At 37.0% G+C, this 21,228-nt stretch overlaps 1 protein-coding gene across 12 annotated transcripts in view; it reads right to left on the bottom strand.

The window, feature by feature from the left end:
- EVI5 (ecotropic viral integration site 5) overlaps nucleotides 1–21,228 on the bottom strand; it is a 206,301-nt gene that overhangs the window by 99,433 nt on the left and 85,640 nt on the right. For all 12 annotated transcript variants that reach the window (XM_031969307.1, XM_031969313.1, XM_031969311.1 and 9 more), the window contains 7 exons: nucleotides 17,096–17,285; nucleotides 11,113–11,337; nucleotides 10,121–10,195; nucleotides 9,321–9,446; nucleotides 7,893–8,036; nucleotides 3,588–3,677; nucleotides 3,382–3,479 (listed from right to left, as the gene is read on the bottom strand). In XM_031969307.1, the coding sequence (XP_031825167.1) occupies nucleotides 3,382–3,479; nucleotides 3,588–3,677; nucleotides 7,893–8,036; nucleotides 9,321–9,446; nucleotides 10,121–10,195; nucleotides 11,113–11,337; nucleotides 17,096–17,285 (948 nt within the window). The remainder of the gene's footprint in view (nucleotides 1–3,381; nucleotides 3,480–3,587; nucleotides 3,678–7,892; nucleotides 8,037–9,320; nucleotides 9,447–10,120; nucleotides 10,196–11,112; nucleotides 11,338–17,095; nucleotides 17,286–21,228) is intronic.

Raw genomic sequence — 21,228 nt, 5'->3', positions numbered from 1 at the left:
TACCCATTATGCAATAGAACTGCACTCCTATAGAAATAAACCCAGGTAAAGAAAGAAGAAAAAATTCAGTAGAGAAGGAAACACTAACACGGTGATGACTATGTAACTGGCACAGACACTACTGCAGATACTGCTTGTTGGTTATTAGTTGTGTTGCAAGTGTAAGCTGATCTCCTTCCAATAGAAGAAATTGAAGGGATTTGTTCAGATTATTGGGAACAGTGAAATGTTCCCCAAAGATAAAGAAGCCAGGCTTCAATAAGAACAAAAGAAGGATCACAGGTAAAGTAGGGAGATTTGTCCTTTGTTAAGGGGTTGGAGGACAGAAAAAAAATGGAAGAAAAAGGAAAGCTGTACAATTCCAGGTTTGTTTGTTTGTTTTTAAGTAGGATTTCTAAACTAGTAGATGAAGATATGAATATAATAAACTTAGCTTTTAACAAGTTTCTGATAGTTTTTGTCAGACTATATTCAAATAGAAGATGGGAGAAATTTAGAAGAGAAGATAACATAATTAGCTTATTTCAAAACCAATTTGATGGCTAGATTCAAAGAAGAGTAATTAAAAACTCAATGTCACAGGGATTTACTGCTCTGAGAACTGGATTCTGGTCTCTATTTCCCACCAGGAAGTATACCAGTGAACTTTTCCATTCCATTCTGGAAAACCTCTTCTCCGTAGAAGAAGACTTCAGCCCCAGAACACACACCTCATAAATACTTCCCCCACCCCCAGGACTCCTCTATCAGCCTGGAGGAGGGAGGGCTATGCCCAGAATAGCCATTTCTTTGTTTCCCACTAGGCGGCACTCCTCCACTATGCTCTCAGGTCATCCAGGCATACTTTCTCCCTCAGCTTTTCCATTTTCTTTTTCTTTTCTTTCTTTCTTTTTTTGATGAGGTAATTGGGGATAAGTGACTTGACTCAGATCATACAGCTAAAAATTGTTAACTGTCTGAGGCTGGATTTGAACTCAAGTGCTCCCGACGCCAGGCGTCCCTTTCAAGTTTCCTTTTAGGCCTTATCTTCTCCATCAGAAGCTCCTGGGGGCAGAGCCAGTTCTTTTTTTGTCTTTTCACTCCCCCTTAGCACAGTGTCTGGTCCACAATCAATAAGCACTTATTAAATGCCTACTAAGATCTAGGTACAGTACAAAAGAGACAGAGGAGCAAACAAGTAAGCAAATGTGTACAGACAAGGTGAAGAATAAGGTGTCAGAAGATATGAGGAGCAGAGGACTGGGACAGCACTGGGACAAGAAGGTCTTCAAAGACCAAATAGAGCCTTTTGTGTTTGGTCCTGGAGGAGATAGGGAGCCACTGGGGTCCACAGAATAGGAAGATGACACCACCAGACCCCAGCTTTAGGAAGATCCTGGGGGTGGCTGAGTGAAGGCTAGGTGGAGAGGGGAGAAGTTCAAGACAGGTGGACCCCCAGCGGCTCCCACTGTCATCCAGGCTGAGGTGGCCAGGGTCAGCCTGCATCGGGGGGGGGCAGCATCAGGGCAGTGCCCTGGGAGAGAAGGGGCTGCAAAGGTACCTCAGAAGGCCTGGCCCATGGCCTGGATGCAGGGGAGTGGGAGGGGCAGGGATCTAGGCTGAGGATCTGGAAGGACAAAGGTGCCCTCTGCAATAACAGGAGGTCTGCTGAACACTTAGGGTGAGCTACCCAAGGTTCAGCTGGAGGGGCAAGCCTGGGAGTCAGCAGAGGCATAAGACAGGATCCAAGAATCTTCAGAACCCAGTGGGAGTGGACTGGGTCAAGCAGGACAGGGCCCGAGGGCTAGGCGGGACAGAGGCCCAAGACCAGGTGGAAGAGAGACCCAGGACCAGGCAGGACAGCAGCAGGCCTAGGACCAGGTAGGACAGGGCCCAAGGGCCAAGCAGGACAGTCCCTGAGGCCAGAAGGATAGGGCTCAAGGGCCAGGCAGGACAGTTCCTGACGCCAAGCAGGACAGGGCCCAAGGGGACAACTGCTGTCTAGGAGAGTGAGGCTGACAAAAGATGCTGGCCCGTCTGAAGAAAACCCAGGGAGATCTGACCACTGAAAACAACATCTCCAGGAATACTTTGTCCATTTTCATAGATAGCAGATTAATTAATTATTGTCCTATTGTTTTTCCAAGTTCAAAATCACACATAATTCTCTACATAAATGTGTAATTTTAATAAAGATTAAAAATTAAAATTTAATGAATTGGGAAGTTTAGAAAAGCCTGTCCTCTTAAAATCTACTATAAAGAAAGAATGGGTATTCGTGTTTCTGGTACAAATTTTTAATACATATTTTGTTCTATAAGAAATGATGAGCAGGCTCATTTCAGAAAGACTTGGAGAGACTTACATGAACTGATGCTAAGTGAAGTGAGTAGAACCAAGAGAATATTGTACACAGCAATATGATGTGTATCATTATGTGATGATCAATTCTGATGGATGTGGCTCTTTTCAACAATGGGGTGATTCAAGGCAATTCTAATAGACTTGTGATGGGGAGAGCCATTTGCATCCAAAGAGAAAACTATGGGGACTGAATGTGGATCAAAGCATAGTATATTCACCTTTTTGTTATTGTTTGGTTGTGTTTTTTTCTCTCATGTTTTCTTTTTTGCCTTTTGATATGACTTCTCTAGCAGCATGATGAATATGGAAATACATTTAGAAGAACTGCACATATTTAACCTATACTGGACTACTTGCTGTCTGGGGAAGGAGGGGAGGGGGAAGGAAGAGAGAAAAATTTAGAATACAAGGTTTTGCAAAGGTGAATATTGAAATCTATCTTTGCATGTATTTGGAAAAATAAAAAGCTATTATGAAAAAAATTTAATACAGTCTTGCTTAGAAAGTCAAAGAAATAGATTAGGTTTTCCCTCAAGGTGGTTTTAAGATAAGGACTTGCACATAATTCATCATAAGCCAAAATCTGTGACTAACTTGTTCTTGAATTGAAGAGATTATTTAAAGAAAACAAAGACAAAATATATTCAGGCAGACCAAACTGTAAAAAAGACTAAAAATCCTTACTAGTTTAATTCTAGGACTGGTCCTAGTCAGTGAATCAGTGAGCAAGCTTATTAAAAGCATAATGCTCAGTGCTAGACATTTTTTTTAAATGTAAAAAGATAATCTCTACTCTCAAGAAGCTCACAGACTAATGAGGAAACCAACAAACTAGCTACAATACAAACTGCAGTCAAGAGAAGAAAGGTACCTTTAATAATCAGCATTATTTAAACAGCCTCAATTTTACTGAAGATATAACATGCTCTAATGAAACTTAGAAAAGTAAACAGAAACATACATATAACATTTAAAGTATCCCAACCTTTTACCACTTAAAAAAAAAAAAGCAACCCAAGAGATGCAAACAATACCTACTTTTTCATCTTTTTTGAATTGTATTTGACTTGATAAGATGCTTGAATTAATTTGTCTGGACCACTGTCAAACTGATGTGGAATGACCTTTTGAAAGTGCTAGAGGCAATAAGAATAAATCAAAAGAACTAATTAGTACTGATTATTATTAACTGATGCTGCCAAATCGGGAAGCCACGAATATTGGAAAGTAGCCAACAGACTCACTTGTAACATTCCTTCCATGTCAAGCTGCATGAGTTCAGTTTGATTCATCTGAAGAACGGCGAGTCCAACCCGAAACACTATCTCTAAACCCTAAGAGGGAAAAATGGCATAATTCTACATTGTCACATATTCTTCATAAACAAAAAACAAATGTGATTTAACAAAATAGTGTCAAAATTTATTAGTCTCCATAGTGTAATAAATCAAATGTCTGACCTTGTTCTACTTCTCTCAAGGTTTTTTGAGGCAGATATTTAAAAATCACCCGTTCTGTTTTACATATCTTTTATTTTTTAATACAAGCTTTTCCAAGGCTTAAAGTAAAATGAAATATGTCTTCCTGATTCTTGCTATTACTATATGGACTTTGATTGATTTACTGAGGTTTTATAGGAAGTATACTTCTTTTCCTCAACTGCTAAAAAACACAAAATAAAAAGCCTTTATTAGAGTACCCGACAAGGAGAGCCTTTAAAATAGATATCATGATGCTTTTCTTTCTGATAAGCTTATCTTTCTTCTACTATATTCCTTGCATTTTACTGTCTCACTACTTTTATATAAGCTCTCCAAGATTTCTTGCTTCAGTTAATTTCCAAACAGTCTTAAAACAGGACTAGTCCTAGTACCATTAAATCTGACTCAAGCATTAAGCATTCTTACTTCCTTATTACCACTTAACTGCTGAATTTCAAACTATATTCAATTAGGCACTAAAAGTCAATGTTCCACAATAGATGAATGGTCAAGGTAGAAAACAAATACTTGGCAAAAGAAGAACTGCAAAGTATTCACAATCATGTGGAAAAAATGTTCCAAATTATTAACCATAAAAGAAATGCAAAGCAAGATAAGGTAAGTGGGAAGTTTTACATCATACCCTACACATTGGCAAAGATGACAAATGATAAGAAAAGTTGATTTTGACAGCATCAGGGAAAGATAATTTTGAATTACGAAAATAAAGTAATTAAAACGTCCTATTTTTTGACCTACACATTCTATTCTATTCTATTCTATTCTATTCTATTCTATTCTATTCTATTCTATTCTATTCTATTCTATTCTATTCTATTCTATTCTATTCTATGGAAGCCACAGATATACATGAAAATATTAATAGCAACTTTTTTTGTGAAAGCTAAGAACTGGAAGAAGGAACTTCTATGTGTGCTATCCACCACAACTGTTAAACAAATTGCAACACTTGAATATAATACAATATTGCTGAACCCTATAAAATGACTCTCTCTCTCTCTTTCTCCCCTTCCTTTCCTCCCTTTCTCTCTCCTTCCTTCCCTCCAAATTGAATGTTGCAAATTATAAACAAGAAGTATGACTTGGAAAAAAAGAGATGAGAAGATGTCTGCACCTCTTTGCACACATATTAGGGCCACAAGAATTGTACAGAGCACATACTCTCAGGCTTTTTTGACATGCTGATCAGTTATTCTGTTTTTTTTCTTCTTTTATTTTGGAAGCTGGGTGGAAATGGTGGAGGCCCTTTTTTTTGGAATGGGGCTTTCAAGACATAATACTGATTATATAGGATGACTCTGGGAGGAAGAGAAGGATGGAAACTATGGTGATATTTTAAAAAGTAAATACAAAAAAATTTTTAAAGTAAATGTTAACAGCTAAATGGTTTTTTAAAGCTAAATGTTAAAAGTAAATGTTACAGGGGAGTTAGCAGAAACCTCATTCTTCATACAATCTAATAAAAATAAAACAAAAGCAATAGTCAAAAATCAGTATCATCTTTTAGTATTATATAAATGACTAAAGTACTCCTAGCTGCTAGTTACATTTATCTCAACACCATCAAACAGGTCCATTTACAGGTGACAAAAACCAAAGCATCATTATGAACTTTTTTAGGGACGGGGGACTGAGAAGTTAGAATTGGGATACCAATGTAAAGTACTAACTTTTTCTTTATGCCAAATTGTTTATTTTACAAAAGACTTCAAATGATTATGTATTTTGCATTAATATAATTATGGCTGTAGGGTGAACAAACATTCCAGACACTGAGAGGGAAACAGGACTTCACTCTGTGTACTTTCTGAATATAAATGATTATATGAAAAGAATATTTCCCTGCAAAGCGGGTCCAACAAACTAAGAACTAACAATTGATACCCTAATGCAGGGGTCCTCAAACTACGGCCCGTGGGCCAGATGCAGCAGCTGAGGACGATTATCCCCCTCACCCAGGGCTATGAAGTTTCTTTATTTAAAGGCCCACAAAACAAAGTTTTTGGTTTTACTATAGTCCAGTCCTCCAACAGTCTGAGGGACAGTGAACTGGGGCCTATTTAAAAAGTTTGAGGACCCCTGCCCTAATGTGTTGTAGCCTAAAAAATCCCTAAAAAAAAATTGACTAATCCATAAAAACAATAGCCAAGCAAGGTGTATTCCTTTTACACTATAGTTTTTGCATTCTGAACTTTGTCTACTATGTCCCTGAAATGTCTTCATCCTGCAAGTCATTCTAGCCCTGGATTCATATATAAAAAGTACCTTTTGTCCCTAGAGCTCCTCCCACTGAAAAAACAACACTTCTCTCATCTGCTACTTAAGGAAAGTGTCCTGACCAGCCACATCCTCATTCCTTTCCAGGCTGAACTCGAGACTTTCTCTACCTATGCTCTATAAACCTCATCATGCTAAACACTCATTTAAGTCCTGGAACTGACATCTACCCCATAACTCACCCCATGTATCATACCTCCCCAATCACTCCTTGATCAGCTTGTCTTTATATTATGTTCCACCTTTAAAATGTGAGCAATTCCCAAGTCATCATTAATCAGAGAAATGCAAATCAAGACTACTCTGAGACACCACTACACACCTGTCAGATTGGTTAGAATGACAGGGAAAGATAATGCCGAATCCTGGAGGGGATGTGGGAAAACTGGGACACTGATACATTGTTGGTGGAGTTGTGAATACATCCAGCCATTCTGGAGAGTAGTTTGGAATTATGCTCAAAAAGTTACCAAACTGTGCATACCCTTTGACCCAGCAGTGTTACTACTGGGCTTATACCCCAAGGAGATACTAAAGAAGGGAAATGTGCAAGAATGTTTGTGGCAGCCCTCTTTGTAGTGGCCAGAAACTGGAAACTGAGTGGATGCTCATCAGTGGGGGAATGGCTGAATAAATTGTGGTATATGAATGTTATGGAATAATATTGTTCTGTAAGAAATGACCAACAGGATGATTTCAGAAAGGCCTGGAGAGACTTACACGAACTGATGCTGAGTGAAACGAGCAGGGCCAAGAGATCATTATATACTTCAACAACAATACTATATGAGGATCAATTCTGATAGACATGGCCCTCTTCAACAATGAGATGAACCAAATCAGTTCCAATGGAGCAGTAATGAACTGAACCAGCTATGCCCAGTGAAAGAACTCTGGGAGATGACTAAAAACCATTACATTGAATTCCCAATCCCTATATTTTTGTCCGCCTGCATTTTTTATGTCCTTCACAGGCTAATTGTACACTATTTCAAAGTCCAATTTTTTTTGTACAGCAAATTAACTGTATGGACATGTATACATATATTGTATTTAACTTATACTTTAACATATTTAACATGTATTGGTCAACCTGCCATCTGGGGGAAGGGATGAGGGGAAGGAGGGAAAAAGGTGGCTTTGCAACTGTCAATGCTGAAAAATTACCTATGCATATATCTTGTAAATAAAAAGCTATAATTAAAAAATAATAATAATAATAAATAAAATAAAATGTGAGCAATTCAAGGACAGGGATCCTCTTTTTTTCTGCTTGAATGTTTAATAAATGCTTATTGACCGGTCATAGTTCTCCTTAGATGATGTGATGTGGTACTGACCCCGAGCTCACAAATTCTATGCCAGCAAAGCACAAGCTTTGCCAGGTAGCAGCTACAAGTACAAAGGCTCCAATGGTCCAATGAGAGACTGCACCTCAGTTGCTGGAGAACCAGAGCATCTAGGTTTTGTTACAAACACTCAGGGGCAAAAAGTTTCAGTGTTAGGTGATGGATGTTTTGGCTGCAATAACTGAGGAATATCATCTTCTAAGGTATGAAAGGCTGTGATTTGCCTTTCTGGGAAATGGAACCAGAATAATATAGTCCTTTAAATCCTTAAAAGTACTGAAGAATATCTTGTCATTCAATAAGTCATTTATACAGAGCTATTTAAAAGTTTCAGTTAAGAGTAATCCATGAAGAAATATTTAATTTTAAAATTTAAAATCTTTAAGTAGTACCAGGATAAGAAGGATTTTCAATGGCTTACCTCAGACATAAATATGTCAAATATCCTTGTTGCCACCGGTAGTGGGAAAGTTGTAAGAAAGATGGTCAGAAACCAAGATGATGCATACATAGATGTATGAAAACTCTGAGACTGAAAATGTACAAAAAGTTCTGGTAGGTGCTCCTTGGAAGAAGAACAAAATATAATATAATAAGCTTCTTAAAATGTATCCTTATTCATAAATTGATGGAAGCAAATATAAAACCAAGAGCATATGACAAAACAACAGAGGGAAACCATCAAATGAGATTTTCCCAAAGACTACAACTATGTTTTATTATCTAATTCTTCCATTTATAAACCCCAAATGCTAATACTCTAGCAATGCACTATGTAATTAAATACTGAAATTATAAATAATCTATAAAAGCCTAACATCAATAGAGTATAAGAATGACACGTAAGATTTAACATAGATGAAAAAAGAATTTTGTAGTTACTGATATGGGTAGGGACCATATGCACATAACAAAGTTTCCCTCTAAAATATATATACCATTGGCAGCCATTTTCTACAGGACGCAACCTATATATTATATAGGCTTCCCCAAGTTACGGTAGAAGAATTTACAATTCTTGTTTTCTAAGCATTCCAAAGAAAAGCATCTACAATAAATAGCTCTAAGAAAATGATTATACAATTATTTTACCTTCCTTAGTATTTTTCATCAAGTTCTACTTTTTTCATTGAATATTTTGGTGCCATATTTATACTGGCATATACATATGTAAAGTGGAAGAATGTTAATGAAAATAAAATATGGAATATCAGAATAAAGAATAACATAATTCTACTTTGTATACACATTAAAAATAGGAATGGTAAACAATATGTATTGTTGGCATAAAATATTTGTTTTAGATTTGATTATTTGCATGTCACTAAAACTACTTTCACTCTTAAGTTCATCGATTTCTTTACATATCAGTCTTATCATTAGATAATACCAACATTATATCAAGACCATCCATCAATTTAAAAATTCATGAAGAACATAATGGCCATTGGCATGATATTACAATCATTACTCCATTGTCAATATGTTAATAACATAAAGGCCTGCAGAGTGTGCAGAGGGAAAGTAAAGAGAAATAAAGGCACAACCACAGGAATTGGGATAACTGGCACAACCTACATGTGAGAGGAAATTGATGCTCTCTGGTGGCCTCTGATTTCCTCCAAGCATTTCCAGAGGAATTTTTCAAAGATAAATACAACATTCTTCTCCATGTTAATATACTGTCAGCACAAAGAAAATATCTCTAAGATGCCATTAGAATAAATGACTACATCCTCTGCTTTAAAATACTTTATATATTAAGTTCATATGTTTGTCTTTTTGTAAGAAATTAAATATATATGTATATATCTCTATATATCTATTATGTTAACATTGAACTTTTTACCTGTATCATGCATTCAAACTGGTACATGCAAAGGCCCAATTCTGCCATGCTTGGCTTAAAGAGTTCACGCAGTCTATAATCTTGCATTAATTTAACAAACACACAGAAAGCTTCTTCTTCTGGCATCTGTTAGAAAAAAGACAATGTAAAGTACATCTGATATCCATGGGTGTGTGTGTGTGTGTGTGTGTGTGTGTTAGAACTATGCAAATTTACTAAGGCTGCTGGTGCGATATACTTGAAATATTTGTTAAAATGATATAAAATATATTTGAAAAATTTAACTATTCAGAAGAAATTACATGAGAATTGGGAAACACCAACAACAGCCTACATTCAGTAAGTATTTTTTAAGATTTACAAAATATTTTCTCAGAACACTCTGAATTAAGAATTAAAAAAAATATATATCATTACCTTCATTTTACAAACAAGCATAATGAGGCGGCTGCTGCTACTATTGGCTCAAATTTAGAAAGTACTTTAAGGTTTGCAAAGCGCTTTCAAAATATTATCTAATTTTATCCTAGAAGAACCCATGGAAGTAAGTGCTGTTATTAACCCCACTTTACAGATGAAAAAATTACAGAGTTTAAGTGACTCACATAGAGTCACACAGCTAATAAGTGTCTAAGGTCAAATATGAACTACAGTTTTCTTGATATCAGGTCTCAGGCTCTATCTACTGTACCACCTATGTCTATAATCAGAAGATAACAATGAATTCCATTCTTCCCTAGAGTTTAAATGTAGTCCTAACGGCTTTGAATTTCATTCATGCTTCATGTGAACCAACTTACCTGCATGAGTAGCAGTCCAACTATAAAAGCACTTCCCTGACAATATCCAACCTCTCGATCCACTAAAGAATATGCCTGAAAAGTAAGTAGTTCAAAATATCTTAATACATTATTATATAAAATCTTTGTTTCTCTAGAGGCCTAAAAAAGAACAAAGTACTAAGCCTTTTATTAAGGATGGAAAATTTCTTGATCATTAAAAAGATGTCATCCTACCTATTTCAAGCCCAACCAAAGATTCATAGATTTGAAATTTCATTAGACAATTCCCAGTTGCAAGTTTTCTGCTAAGAGAGGAGAGAGAGTGGTACAGACTTGGGCAATAAAACAAAAGCTTAGAAATAAAGTATCATTTCTAGAAACAGGAGTGAAGAATTGGCAAGGCAAAAGCTGTTTTTAGAAGAATCTACATTTAGCAGTGCTCTAACTGAGTTTTACTAAAGGGGAAAGAAATTCTGGTCAGGAAAAGCATGAAGGAGAGTGTCTGAGCAGCTGGTTCATAGCTGAGCCTAAACAAAGACTGAGGGTCTGACTCTTCTTGACATTGCTGGAGGAAGAAGTCTGAATGATGGGAGGTGGGCTAAATCAACAGCTAGCCCAAATTTTAGTCATCTGGAGGGAAATATCAGTCTGTAAGAGAGTCATCTCTTTGGAATAGGGATTTACAAACTACCTAACTTTAGAGCTCCCAAGGAAAATACCTGCTATCTTATATCTACAACTCCCTCACTCCCAGCAAATTATGCATGAAACAATTATTAAGTCATTATTGAACTTTAAGGTCAGATACTGAGGCAAGAAGAACAATTTGTAAGATTAAGAATGAGTATTTAAAAATCCAAAACAAAAGGAGAGCAGAAAATCATGACAGGAGAGTAATTAATTGCCCAAAGTCCAGGTTTTTGGGAAGGGATCTAGGTTTCAAGGTAGGAAGTTTATACATTTGAGCTTTGTGAAAATTATCATTTAAAAAATTAATAAAACAATCTTACCTTCATTACATTAAATAAAACCTCCTGTCCAAGACTATCTTTTTCTTTAAAGAAGTCATGTTCAGGATATGTTCTAGCAATGTCCCTTCTGATAAGTTTTTCACAGGGAGAGGTCATTTTCAGTAGCTCAGAATACTGATCTTTAATTGGCATACTTTGAGCACTGCATAAAAGCTGCCAAACAATTGCTCTGAAATGGTGAGGTATTCCTTTTCGAACAAGCTCCTAAAGCATTAAAAAAAAAAAAAAAAAAAAAAAAAAAAATTACATTGTCTCCTTAGAAAACCAAAATAATTTGGCAGTAAGAAAAAAATTCAATCTGGTTTACAATCAATTTTAATCCAGCTCTCTGGGGACAGATATGATCTGCAGATTGCCATCAATTTAGTTAATGTTGTTACAAAGAATAAACTGACACTACTGTAAACTGTTGTGGCTATTTCATTCATTGTGATGGTTTAAAATTCCTTCTAAAAGTAAGATGTTGAGAAATTCTGATATTCAAGTTTTAAGAGAGGGCTTCTCAATCTTTCTTAAATCAAATCCTTTGGGTGATTCCTAGTGGGGCCTCTGGACTCCTAAGCACAAAAACACTTTTAACATGAATAAAATAATGTACTGTATGACAAAAGAAACCATGTTGAAATACAGTTATCAAATACTTTAAAAACAAGCTCAGAGACCTCAGGTTTAAGAACATCTGTTCAAAGGGATTCCAAAGAAGCCAGCCACTGAGCCACAAAGAAAAGGGTAATATCTACACAGCAAACACAGAAGTCTTTGGAGTAAAAGGCTCCACCAATAAAGCACACACACGGCCTGCTCTGTTGTGTCCAGCAATTCATGGTCACTATTTTCAGGGCTGAAAATCTTCTTTTCCTGTTTTCCCTATATACTTGGTCCCAGTTCTTTTTAAATCTAGCCTATGTCTTCATCTGCCCTCTGGAAACCCTAATTCATTAAACTTTTCCTTCTCTTAAGCTCTTTTTTTTCCACTTTCTTTTCTTTGTTCTTATGCTAATGGGAATCTGATATTTTAAAATAATGATAATAATGGCTATTATTATCATCGTCATTATAGCTAACATTTACAGAACACCTACTATGTGCCAGGCACTATATTAAGTGCTTTACAATTATTATGTCATTTTATCCTGGGAGGTAGGCATTATTATCCTCTTTTTACACATTAGGGAATTGGGGCAAACAAAAGTCAAACGGCTTGCCCAGAGTTTCCCAGCCATTTGAATTCAAGCCCTGTGGACCACAGGCCCAGCCCTTTTTCTCCAGTGCCACCAAGAAGCTAACTCTCATTTTCTAGAGAACCTTCTCCAAAGCCAGTCTCCCTATTACTTGGGAGGCAGGGGGCCAGAAGGAAGAAGAGTTTTGCCCATTCCTAGTTTGCTATGGTCACTTCTATACTGTGTTAGAACTACATAGAAATCTTTCCCCTTTGGAGATTTATTCCTTGAATCTCTATTACCAGGCCAGATCCTTGTTTCTGAGATCTGAGATCTCTCCTTTTCAACCACAGCCTCAAGTCCCTCCTGACTCTCCTGCTCTCCTGCTCTATAATCTGCTATGGGCTCATATTCCTGCTTAAACCTGAATCAAATTCAGCTCTACACGGGCTCCTTGACAATTCCTAATGCTGGATCACATGTGATTCACTGTCAACATTCTGGGACGTTCATTCATCGAAACTGCTTTGTTACAGTAACCAAGGGAGCCCCATCCCTGTGCTGACTAAATACACTAAATACTTTTATTTAGTTTTCAACTGGGCCCTCACTGCTTAGTATATGGCAAACTTCTGTTCTTTCTTGAGTGGAGAGATTGCTCCTTTGCCAGCTATTTCAAACCTCTCCTCTACATTGAGTCCCAACTGCTTTCCTTCCCAGCCCCCACTTCATACTAGCCTCATACTTTGAGAAAATCATGGCTATCTTCTTCCTCTAATCCACAGCTTCTTAAATTGTGGGTTAACGATCCCAAGTAGGTCACATAATTGAATTTGGGGGTTGCAGGAAATCTGACAAGAGTAAAAAGGTTTCTGGATGCAATGAACAAAATTTCAAATCCAACTGTGTCAGGCATCTGAGGGGTTTCTGGCAGCACTTGCTCACACTGCATAGTACTTCACCACCATCTTGGTTCTGAACACAGAACATGCACACTTCGCATTGAGTGTGCATAAATACCAGAAACACCCTAGCTCAGATTCGAGGCGAGGTCACATAAAACTCTCTGGTGAAAAGAGGTCACCAGTGGAAAAAGCTTAAGAAAACCTGCTCTACTCTACTTCTATGCATCTACTACTCTCGACACCTACATCTTTATTTATCCTTCCCTCCTTAATACCTTTTTCTTCAGAAGAAAGAGGCCTTCTCTGTAACTAAAATCTTTTGCTCCCATTCTTCCCAGTGTCCTCTAGAAGCTCACACTACCAATGAGGTTTCATCTCTCACTTTCTATCTCTCTCAAACGGCTGCCTTTCCTAGCCATGTTCCAAGAAGCTCGACTTCTCTCATTCTAAAGAGCCTTCACTTGATTCTGTGGTCACACACGTCCAACCCCTCAGTCCCCTTTCCCTCCTTTTACTGCCCAGCTCAATCAATCACCAGTCTTCCCTGCTCCCACTTCCCACAACCCATGTTTTCCAATTCCCACACTCAAATGAAACAGCTCTCCGAGGTTTCCAACAAACTCCCCGGATTCTCTGTGGGCTCCCTGCAAGCTGCTATTAACATACTTCATCTTCACAGACACTATTGTCTCCCTCTTCCTTTACTACACTTCCCCACCCCCAGTCTATGACTGCTTTTTCACAGCTTCCTTTGAGCTCGTAGCATCTCTCATCTGTGCCCAATACTATACCATGAACACTTCTCTTTCTACTATCTATTGAAAGTGCTCAACTACTATCATGGGTTCAAGTGGCATGTCTACACAAAAAATTCCCAAATCTATACATCTAGCTCTAATCACATTCCTAAGGTCGTCCCTCCCTCCCCCCCCCCCCAAGACAATTGGGATTAAGTGATTTGCCCAGTGTTACACATCTAGGAAGTGTGAAGTGTCTGAGAACACATTTGAACTCAAGTCCTCCTGACTTCAGGGCTGGTGCTCTATCCACTGCGCCATCTAGCTGCCCAGTCTTGTACTTTCTCCTACATGTCCCATGGACTCCTCAAACTCAGAATATCCAAAATGGAATTTATGATTCCCTGCTCCTCAAATCATCTCTACTTCAAATGCTTTCTATTTCTATTGAGACCACCACTAAGCTTACAAACTTGAAGAAACCTTTGATTCTTCTCTTTCAATCCCTATATCCAATCTTTGCCAAGTCTTGTTCAATGTTTCTTCCATCTGTATCCTAGATGCAATCTAGCTTCAAACCAATCTGTTAAAATAATCTGGTGGCTCTGAAAAATGTAAAAAGTTAAATATACTATCACAAAATCCACAAAATTTATCCAATGCAGAAAAGTCACAGCTAGATCAACAAAGTAGAAAAAAGTCTTATTTGTCTGTTTATCTAGCAAGAAGGCTATGATAGAGCAGAAAGCATCAGCAGTCCAAAAGATAAAAGGCATCTACAAAATACTACAAGACCATCTTCAGGATCTCCTCCCAAAATTCCAAAAGACAGTTGAGAGCAGGCCCTGCTAGATTAACTTAGATGCTAGATTAATTTAAGTCTAAAATTATTTCTACATGAAACCAGGAGAATAATAAACAGTTAGATCAGACAGTACAGACCCACTTTTAACAGTCATCTTTTGTTTTTGGCAATAATTGCAAAACCATCACACTTGGACTCAATAACTTAATGATTTATATACCATGTTAAGAAGTAACAATTGTATTTGAAAAAGAAATCTAGAAGAATGATTGTATTTAATGAAATGAATAAAAAAATTTGCTCTAGAAATAATAAAATTTTTTAAGAATTTAAGGCTCAGTTTTTCAAGATATCTGAGAAAAGATTCTAATAGAACGAAAAAGAATAGATCGATTCTATTTTTTAAAAGGCAACAGAAAAGACACTAGTAACCAGAATCCAAATGCCTATTTTCTAACATCTACATATACATAGCAGGTTTCATCTTTATGATATCCACAAATCTGGTTATAGGGTAAAAAGAGAAAATATGTCTGCTGAAAAAATGAGTAGTTAAACTTACATATCTACAGACAAATCCAGGCATTACTATATAATAACTGAATGGACTATATTTTCATCTATATATAAAGATTCCTCTTCAAACCAATCATTTTTAAAAAGGTCAGCAGTGGTCTCCTTCCCTAGTCCCCCAAGTAAGAGAGATATAATCAAAGAAGCTGTCTTCATGTTGTTTTTCCCCATTAGACTGAAATTTCTGAGAATAAGAACTGTCCTTTGCCTTTCTTCGTATCTACAACTTTTAGTACAATGTCCAACATGACTGAGAATGGACCAGGTAAAATTGTAAGATTTTCTTTTATAACCATACTTTTAGAACTGATCAGTTAATCAATTACATTTGATATTACTTCCCAAATAGAACTCAGGAAAAAAAAAAAGTCATACCTCCAAATTATGATTAAATTTGGCAAAAGTAAACCAGTCTAAATTGTTTTGTATTATACAAACAAAACTTAGAACTAAAAAAAGCACAACGTAGCACAGCCCACAGAGAGCTGGTATTAAGTCAGAAGGCATGAGTCTGAATCCCACTTTTACCATTACTAGTTGTATGATAAGTCCCAATCTCCAGAAGCTTCTGTTTACCCAACTGATAAATAAGGAGACTGAACTAGATGACTCTCAATGTCCAGTCCAGCTCTTACTCTACAGATGCTTTGTATCGTGCCAAATGATCAAGGACTCCCTAATGCCTCACTCATCCTGACACCTGAAGCCCTCCATGATCTGGCTCTAGTCCTTTCCACACTTTCACTCTATTTGCTCCCTCTCACATTCACTGGCCCACCCAGCTGTTTCCAAAATCCAATCTCCCCCCACTCTAAGCCTTTGTCTCTCTGAGTGGTCCCACTGGGAAGAATGAACTTGCTTCTTACATTTCTCTCAAAAGACTCCCTTGCTACTAGCTTCAAAGTTCAGTTCAGGGGCTGTCTTGCTTTGAGGCCTTTCGTGAATCCCCGCTTGTTAACACTTGTTCTCTCCTGATAGGACTTTGTATGTCCCTCTAGTCCCTTGCTTGTGTATCTAAAAAAGCACAAGGCTCCTCAGAGCAGGGACAGATTTGTTTTGGGATCCCTGCCACCAGTTCCAGGACCTCACAGGCACATGGTGGGTTGAATCAAATCTGCAAATAAAACTAGTGCACTCTAGATAACACACTGAATGGGATAAACTGAGTGAAGATCTCTCAAGGGAATGTGACCCTGAACTATGCCCTAACTGTGCCTTGGACTTTACAACAACAAACTGCACTATAACTAAAAAGCTGCAGGTGTGCAATTATCTTGGATGAACATTTCCCCTCCTATGTTCCACTCCCCCTATCTCCACTTCTTGATTAGCATTTAAGTACTTTTAAAGGCCATAGCTTTGGGAATTCAGGTAACAGAATTCTCATCCAAGAATATCTATTTTTATAGCAATTCTCTAGGGAAATTTAAATGAAGAGTTTGTTATTTGCAAATATTCTTTTGTTTCTGGGATAGACTTTCATGTTTAGAGTATAAGCCTGGACTCCACCAGACAATGGGAGAAAAAGTATGTGTTGTGGGGGAAGGGGAAGGAGGGGTGTTCTGGTTTATAAATCTTATGTTTTGCAGTTTGTGCTCTGCACTTCGCTACTGACACCTTGTCTGTTAGGAGTTGCCCTTTCTCCAGGCATCATAATAAAACCCTTTTTGCCTTTTTTTTTTCCTAACCTTGAGAGTCTCTCATTTTTAACTTGGGTATGAGTCACTGTCCCATCCAACACCCTCTATTAAGCTACTGTAACAGTAAGAGAGACATAAATACCTTAACTTGCTTCTCTTTCTTTTTTCGAACATCTTCCCATTCGTTAACAATTCTTCCCCAAAGGATCCAAGAATCTTCTTCAAGGTGGCTGAGATTGCTAGAAGCAGATGAACTTGATACAAGAGAAGAGCCGCTGTTTCTTCTTGACCCATTTACAGATCTTAAGGACTTACTGTCCGTCTCTAACAGTCTAAAACATAATAAAAAATTAACTTAAAATCTAATCCTGTATCGACGAGAACAAACATTAATGAAACTTGCCTTATCAAAGTTTCTCAGTATCTAGTTATATATACTATATCAAAAGCAAGGGAAAATAGTTTCCTTACTGTCCGTCTCTAACAGTCTAAAACATAATAAAAAATTAACTTAAAATCTAATCCTATATCAACGAGAACAAACATTAATGAAACTTGCCTTATCAAAGTTTCTCAGTATCTAGTTATATATACTACATCAAAAGCAGGGGAAAATAGTTTCCACTCTGAAATCAATACAATATATAAAAATATTTCATGATTATTGATAATGTCTTTTTTGAGATGCTATCATTAAAAAGCTTAAAAAAAAACTTTGATGGGAAGATTAATTCCGGATGGGGTCTCACAAAGAAATAATGGAGTGTGAGTGCAAATTCCAAAGAAAGCTCTTCCTGATCCCTCCCTCCAAGTTGTTGGTTTTATTTTCCTCTTCAAATGATCTTCCATTTACTTCTTCATCTACATGTTGCACATTATTCCAGTAGAATGTAAATAGTACTAGTTCCACTTTTGTCTTTATCTCAGAAGCTTACGGCATCTTTGAGCACAACAGATGCTTAATAAATGCTTGTAAATTGAATTGAGAAGTGGTCAGCATCAGGCTCAGAACCTGGCAATCATTTCATATGTGTCTACTAGGATTTGAAATTTAGGATAAACATAAATAGCTATTAAGCAAAATCTTTTCTCCACAAAGCTTACAAAGATTTGTATTTAGCTTATGGTAGAACACAGGCATATGCAGGTGAATCTTAAACAGATGAAAAAATCTTGGCTGCTATTTATTTTGAATCTATTCTACTTCTCAAAGCACTTCTGAATTTCCATGCCATCCATTTTAGAGCATGATGATATTTGTTCTTAAACTCACTATCTCTACTACACACTGAGCATATTTTATTTGTAAGCCTTCTAAAAGTAGAAACCAAGTTCCATATAGTATATATTCACTTTATAGAGTTAGACTAAGAATAAACTCAATCACCCGAATCACAACCTCAAATACTATTGCTGAAAGGGTTTTTTAAACATCCAGAAAAAGGTATGACCAAACCCTGAAACCTGAAATCAAACTGCTAAAATGTATTAATTATCTGTTTATGGCCACTCTCAACAGTTCCATGACCAGAGATGTTTTCTTACTTATTAGGGGAGGGGCCAGAGTAATGCCTTAGTCACAAGTCCTGAATTTAAATTCTACATCTGACACATTAGCTTGGCAACCTTGGACAAGTAAATAACCTCTCAGCACCTTAAGCTGGTGGTCACCAAATTTTCTAGGTACACTTATCAGTAAAAAGAAAAATTGGGGGCACCTCCAATGTGTCTATCTGTTTACATACAAATTAAATATACACACTACATATACATACTAATAATTATGTATATTACAAAACTACAAAAGAAAAAAAAGACATTTTTAAGGGATAAGCTAAAGCTAAACTAATATTTGGACCTAGAGTCAACAGGAAACCACTTGAGTTTACTAAGTGGGTACAGTCAGACTATGGAATATTTATTATCTTGGTAGAGACTGAGACAGGAAGATCATAGTCCACATGAGAGAAGTGAAGAGTGAAAGGTGACTATCTAAACAGACTTCCCCATACCTAGCTCTAGCAAAGCCCTGGAGTTTACACAAGACCAAATGGCGATCAAGAAATCACATGAGAAACTAAAGTTACTGATATCTGCATTATTATCTAAGAATTCAGACCGAGGCTAGCAAGTCCAAGGAAGTTGGGCCCTTGAAGCAGCTAGACACAGGACATTAACAATACCAAAAGTAAGGAGTTTCTCTGAGAAGCGGCAGAGGAAAACAACAGAGAACCATAGGACCACACATTAGGTCCAACAGCTCTAAGACTGAGCCTCCAGAGGAAGCCCTGAAAATCCAGAGCTCCAAATTTCCCATATTCCGAAGGCCCAGCCCTGAAAGGAAGAAGTCAGCACATTAACCCCACTCAAAAGTATAGCAAGAGAGTAGGGTCTGGCCCCAATACAAAGTTCCACTTTAGTAACAAAGCTGGAGAAATTGAAAATAATCAAAATAAACACCATCGTATGAAAATTTATTGCAAACTGATTCCAAAACAATTTCAAGTAAACACTCAAAAGGAAAAAAATTTTTTTTAAAATATATCATAAATGTACCTATTTAAAATCAAAAGCAAGCATCACATGCAATGAGGATACATTAGAACTCTCTGTAATAAAAACAGGAATGAAGCAAGGATGCCCACCCTCCTTACTATTACTTGATACAGTTCTAGAAATGCTAGTGACAGTAATGACAAGAAAAAGAAATTAAAGCTACATAAAAAAGTAAAGAGGAGATAAAATTATCCCTATTTGATGATGAGATAATTTAATTAGAAAATCCTAGAGAATTGACAAAGCTTCAGGTAACAAAATGAATCCTTAGAAATCACCAGCATTTCTATACAATTAAAAAACAAACCAAGAAGCCATAACAGAAAGGGAAATCTTATTCCAAATAACAATAAAATGCACAAAGAATCTGAGAATCAGTCTATTACAGCACACAAAAATGAGGGTAAAATCAATTATAAAGTGTTCCTTAAAGATTTAAAGAACAACTGAAATAACAAAAAATAATAGATAGCATGTCTGTAATACCAAGCATAGGTCAAGCATTCTGATTACTACTGTAATGGTTTGTACTTCCTCCCAATCCCTCAAATACCACATATGCATCATCTTAAAAAACAAAACAAAACAAAACAAAACAAAACAAAACAAAACAAAACAAAACAAAGCAAAACAAAAAACCAGATATTAAATGTAGTCAGTTTATTTCCTTGTGATGAACTGCAGGCAGGTCTGGACACCTCTGCTCTAGCCCAGCCACATTCCCAGCCTACCAAGAAGCTACCTCACTCTTGCATGACCTTATGCAAGCCATTCTGCTAGACTTCAGCTTTCTCATTTGTAAAATGAGGAAATGAACTCTAAGATCCTCTTCAACCCTAAATTTTTACTCCTATAATTTGTTCCTCAAGTCTTTGGGATAGAAAATGCCACTTGCTTCCAGAAAAAGAATCGTGGAGACTGAATGGCGATCGAAGCATACTATTTTACTTCTTTTGTTTTTTCTTGTGGTTTTGCCCTTTAGTTCTGATTTTCTTTCACAACATGACTCATATGGAAACATGTTCAAAATGATTGTACATGTATAACCTATAGCAGATTGCTTGCTGTTTTGGGGAGGAAAAAGGGAAGGGAGAGAGGGAAAAAAAAAATGTAGAACTTAGAATCTTACAAAAGTGAATGTTAAAAACTATCTTTACATATAATTTGAAAAAATAAAATATTATTCAGTTGGGGGTTGGGGGGAGAAGAAGCATAAGTCTTAAAACACACCTGGGTCTCAGAGGCAGAAATAACATGACCAAGCAGCCCTTTGCATCCCAGGCACACCTAGGACGGCCCCTCAAGCAGGACCACCTGGCCAGCTCTGTTCCCGCACCCATAACCCTCACACTCTTCACTCTAGAGCAGTTTGCAGCCACTGTACTGCCCAGGCTGGAGACTTGCTCTTCAGAGCCCAGGATAGTAGAAGGGAGAGGAAGAGGAAAAATAGGAGAACAGGAAGAAGAGGAAATTCGTTTTGAAGGCACACAATGCACGCTAATCATAAACTCTTTGAAGACAAAATCAATCTCCCACCATCTCCCTAGTATAGTAAACTTTTCAAATTAAGTATGAATTAATGTTCATCAATTATATAACAATTTATATGTTTCTTACCAAACAAGCAATACACAACCCATTTCTCCCCTACAATAATCAGCTGATATGGGGCACACTTCAGAATTTAGATCTCGACAGACTTCCTTATTACTAATATGA

This window comes from Sarcophilus harrisii, chromosome 4, assembly GCF_902635505.1.
Source record: "Sarcophilus harrisii chromosome 4, mSarHar1.11, whole genome shotgun sequence".
NCBI lineage: Eukaryota > Metazoa > Chordata > Mammalia > Dasyuromorphia > Dasyuridae > Sarcophilus > Sarcophilus harrisii.
This window is presented reverse-complemented; position numbering and strand designations above follow the sequence as displayed.